The 4,815-nt window shown below is 50.5% G+C and overlaps 1 protein-coding gene across 1 annotated transcript; it reads left to right on the forward strand.

Moving 5' to 3' along the window:
* Nucleotides 1-3,702: 3,702 nt before the first annotated feature.
* On the forward strand, nt 3,703-4,265 carry LOC148209034 (uncharacterized). The gene is made up of 2 exons (XM_088117397.1): nt 3,703-3,838; nt 3,967-4,265. The coding sequence occupies exons 1-2, from the start codon at nt 3,703-3,705 to the stop codon at nt 4,263-4,265; spliced, it is 435 nt and encodes a 144-aa protein (XP_087973523.1).
* The last annotated feature ends 550 nt before the right edge of the window (nt 4,266-4,815 follow it).

Here is a 4,815-nt window from a genome sequence, read left to right on the forward strand (position 1 = left end):
CCAACTGTAATGAAAGCGTAGCCTTGTGGGCATTCTCCTAGGGCATCAAAGAAAGAAAGCTTGTACGGTCGCTCGGCGAATATCTTGCAAGGTCCATGGCCGAACTCACGACCAGGATTAACAGGCACATAGCTGGAGAGGAGATGTTCGCTGCCGAATCCCTAGACAAAAAGCCGGGTGACGCGACTCAACGCGATAAGGGGAAGTCGACGGAAAGATCGGTTACTAAAAGAGAGTCCGGCGGGCTTCGGTCAGACTCTAGAGCCAACCGACCACAGCGATACAGGAAATACACTTCCACTCGCATTCCAGTGCACTAGATACTTGCCCGAATCAATGGGACCCCCGTCGACAACTTGCTGTAAGGGCCGAAACACTCCAAGGGCAACGCTGCCAAGAAGGACAAGAGCAAGTATTGCAAATTCCATTGAGGTCACGGGCACGACACCGCCGATTGTAGAGACCTCAAGGATCAGGTTGAGTCACTAGTCCAAAGGGGATACCTGAAGGAGTTCGTCGATGAAGGCTCGGAACCGAGAGGCCGTAGGTGAAAGCATAATGGAGGCAAAACACAGTTGAAGCCGAAGTCTCCAAAGAAGGACGATGACCCCAGGCTATCCTCACCATCAGGGGAGAACCAGGGGGGAGGGAGAATCCAGCAATAAGTGGAAGACTTTAGCCCGACTGGCTAAAGGAAAACCCAGAACGTCGATCCGGGACTAGCAATAACCTTCACGAACGAGGAAGCGAACGCCCAGCTCTAACCGTACAACGACGCGCTCGTCGTCGTCGTCAGGATCGATCACGTACCCACACATTGGGTGCTGTTGGATGGAGGGAGCTTGGCAAATGTTCTACCCTTGGTGGTGCACGCGTGCTCGGGTGGGATGTCACTAAGCTCAAAAGGTGCGTGTCACCGCTGGTCGGTTTCTCCGGCGAACGAGTCCGTCCTGAAGGAAGCATTAAACTGCCCCTAACTCTGGGGGGGGGGGGGGAAGAAGTAGTCACTTGAATCGAGAAGTTCGTGGTGATCGATGATCCCTTAGCCTACAACTCCATCTTCGGAAGACCGACGATACACCATTTCAGGGCCGTTTCGTCCACTTATCACCAAACCATGAAATTCTCCACACCCAATGGGATGTGGACATTGGATGAACAGCAGCGAGCCTCGCAGGAGTGTTACGCCAATACCATGAAGAAATCGAAAATGGTGGGGACCATCCATGCTCCAGTAGCCGAACCCGAATCCACTCCCTTTGCAGCCGAGACAGTTCCCAAGGAAGCCTCAAACATGGATGCCCCTAACTCGATCATGGAGCAAGAAAAAGGCATCCCGTCGGCCGAAGAGTTGGAGGTGGTGCCCATTTTGGGACCAGGAAAGACCACCAACATGGGAGCTGCATTGTCAGGTGATGAGATGGAGTGTCTGATCGAGTTCCTCGAGAAGAACGCCGACATATTCGCCTAGCCCACGAAGACATGCCTGTCATAAACCCCTCAGTCGTCATGCACAGACACAACGTAGACCCGAGCGTGAAGCCGGTGAGGCAAAAGAAGCGAACCATGGATGTTGCGCGTCATGCTGCCACGAAAGAAGAAGTGGCCAAACTATTGAAGGCTGACTTTATCTGAGAAGTCCACTACCCGAATTGGCTGTCCAAAGTGGTCCTGGTCAAGAAGGCCAATGGAAAGTAGCGAATGTGTGTGGACTTCACCAACCTGAACTAGGGTTGCCCAAAAGATAGCTTTCCTTTACTGCGGATCGACAAGCTGGTAGACGCCACAGCGGGGCATGAGCTATTGACATTAATGGACGCCTATTCGGGGTACAACCAGATCAAGATGCACCCGGCGGATCAGGAGCATACCTCCTTCATCACAGAGCAAGGGCTGTTCTGTTATAAGGTCATGCCCTTTGAGTTGAAGAATGCCAGAGCAACCTACCCAAATAATGGTGACCAAGATATTCGCCACAGAGATCAGAAGGAACATGAAGGTGTACATCGATGATATGCTGGTCAAGAGTTAACAGCCGAACAACACAAGGACGACCTTTTCGAAACATTCCAGGTCATGCACTATAATGGCATGAGACTAAACCCGGGTAAATGTGCCTTTGGCGTGAGATCGAGAAAGTTTCTCAGCTTCATAGTGCATCAAAGGGGGATTGAAGCCAATACAGAAAAGATCAAAGCCATTCTAAATATGGCTGCCCTAACGAACTTGAAATAGCTCTAGAGCCTGAACGGGAAGATCGCGACACTAAACTGGTTCATCTTCCGGTCGACTGACAAGTGCTTGCCCTTCTTCAAGATGCTGAGAAAGGGAGAGAAGTTCGAGTGGATTGATGAATGTGAAAGGGCCTTCTAGGAGGTGAAGCAATATCTAGTGTCCACCCCTCTCTTGGCCAAGCCGAGCGTAAGGGACGAACTATACCTCTACCTTGCCATTTCAGGTAGCACAGTCAGCTCGACACTAGTCAAAGAGGAAGCTGAAAAGCAGAACCCTGTGGATTACACCACTACTCCCAGATCGAGAAGCTAGCTCTTGCACTAGTTACCGCGACAAGAAAATTGTGACCCTACTTCCAGGCTCACCGACTTGTAGTCCTAGCCGACCAACCACTCCGTCAGATATTTTAGAGACCTGAGGTCTCGGAAAGAATCATTAAATGGGCCGTCGAGTTGAGTGAGTACGACATACATTACGCACCACGGGTATCAGTGAAGGGTCAGGCAGTGGCGGATTTTGTTGTCGAACTAACCCCAGCGCAATCGGAGGAAAGTGTCGATCTTGGTCGATGGATGCTATACATGGATGGGTTAGAAAACAACCAGGGCTGTGGAGCCAGAGTCCTACTGATAAGCCAGGATGGGAGCCGCCAAGAGTATGCCTTCCGCTTCAAGTGTGGAACCTCTAATAGCGAGGCCGAATACGAGGCGTTGCTCGCCTGGCTAAGGTCAACCCAATCAATGGGGGCCCGACACATTAGCATCATCAGAGACCCCCAACTAGTCGTTAACTAGATCAATCAAGAGTACCAAGCCAAGGATGACCCAATGGCCCTGTACCTCCAAAAGGTGCAGGCACTGTTGAACACCTTCGAGTTGAGCACTGTCGAGCAGGTACCTCGCTCGAAAAATGCCAATGCTGACGCTCTAGCTCTTCTGGCATCGTCTCACGAGACTGACCTGCCTCGAACAATTTTGGTCGAAATGCTGGGAGAATCAAGCCTCACTAAGCCAGAGACGATGGGCATCGACCATCCAGATACCCTAGACTAGAGAGACCCAGTTAGAGAACATTTGGTAATCGACAAGCTACCGGAAGATGAAGCAGTCGCACGAAGGCTCCGTAGACAAAGCTCACACTACCTACTCAGGGATGGGGTCCTATACAAAAGAGGGTACTCGCTTCCACTACTCAGATGCGTAGGATCGTCTGAGGCTGAATATATCCTCAGTAAAATCCACGAGGAAGACTGTGGGGACCACCTGACCGGTCGAGCGCTTGCGAACAAAATCTTAAGGCAAGGATATTATTGGCCCACGATGAACAAAGATTCTAGGAAGTTCACGCGACATTGCGATAGATGCCAGCGAACAGCCGTCATCACGCGATGACCTGCCGAACAGCTGACAAGCCTAACAGCGTCCGGCCCTTCGCCAGTGGGGAATCGACCTCATCGGTCCATTGCCTATGGGAAAAGGCGAGACAAAATTTGTTGTTGTCGTAGTCGATTACTTCACCAAGTGGGCTGAGGCCGAACCTCTTGCCACAATCATCGAGCGAAATATAACGGCTTTTGTATGGAAGTCCATCGTCTGTCGGTCCGGTATCTCGAATACCATCATCTCAAACAATGGAAAACAATTCAACAACATAAACTTCAAGATATTCTGCTCGGAGCTAGGCATCAAGCACCTTAGCTCGACCCCCATGCACCCTCAAACCAACGGGCAGGTCGAAGTTGTGAACAAGATCATCAAAAGAATCTTAAAAGCAAGGCTCGAGAACTCAAAGGTCAGTGGGCAGAAGAACATCCAGGCGTCCTATGGGCTTATAGGACTACTCCTAGGACTTCGAGGGGTGAAACTCCTTATTTGCTATCCTTCGGTATGGAGGCTATACTACCCGTGGAAATGGAAGTCCCCTCACTAAGAATCCAAGCCTTTGATAAAGGCCTGAACCAGAAAGGGATTTTGAACTCCTTGGACCTCGTTGAAGAGCATAGGAAAATCGCTCGCCTACGAGTGGCCTAGCACCAAAGCCGAGTTGTTAGATACTACAACTCGTGAGTGAAGCCATATAGATTCACAGTCGGAGCACTGATACCAAGGAAAGTAATGCTGAAGAAGAAGGAACATTCGGATGGAGTAGTCAGCCCAAATTGGGAAGGTCCATACCGCATAACTGGCATCATCCGACCAGGAACTTACACGCTGGAGCACTGATACAAGTCGTGCACTACGAAGACTCGGAGTTCACTGTTTCGACACTTATGGCCCACGGTGTACTTTTCCTCACAGCGGAAACACAATCCCCATTCCTTCCTCTTCTGAAACTCAACCTCTGTTAACTTCTTGAAGGGAGCTTCCTTCTCCGTTGATAGCGATGTTCCTGTTACCTGCGTCGTTAATGAGACCTTCCTTGACAGAGTTACCGTATGAGTAGGGATTACCTCTAGGGTTTTGGAAACTATTTCGCTCGTCATTGGGCCAATTTGGGCCTTCTCCGTGGTGTTTTGTCCCGCGGCTTCCAGACTTGCCGTGTTAATGTCGTCGATGAGTTGGGCCTTTCGCACTACTTGAT

This window comes from Momordica charantia, assembly GCF_013281855.1.
Source record: "Momordica charantia cultivar OHB3-1 chromosome 9 unlocalized genomic scaffold, Mcharantia_2.0 BLBB01000009.1, whole genome shotgun sequence".
Classification (NCBI taxonomy): Eukaryota; Viridiplantae; Streptophyta; class Magnoliopsida; order Cucurbitales; family Cucurbitaceae; genus Momordica; species Momordica charantia.

Excerpts from the sequence above, each read along its gene's own strand:
- LOC148209034 (XM_088117397.1), top strand. The coding sequence starts at position 3,703 with ATGGGAAAAGGCGAGACAAAATTTGTTGTTGTCGTAGTCGATTACTTC. Across the intron at positions 3,839-3,966 it reads GTCCATCGTCTGTCGGTCCG|GTCGAAGTTGTGAACAAGAT; the intron begins GTATCTCGAATA and ends ACCAACGGGCAG.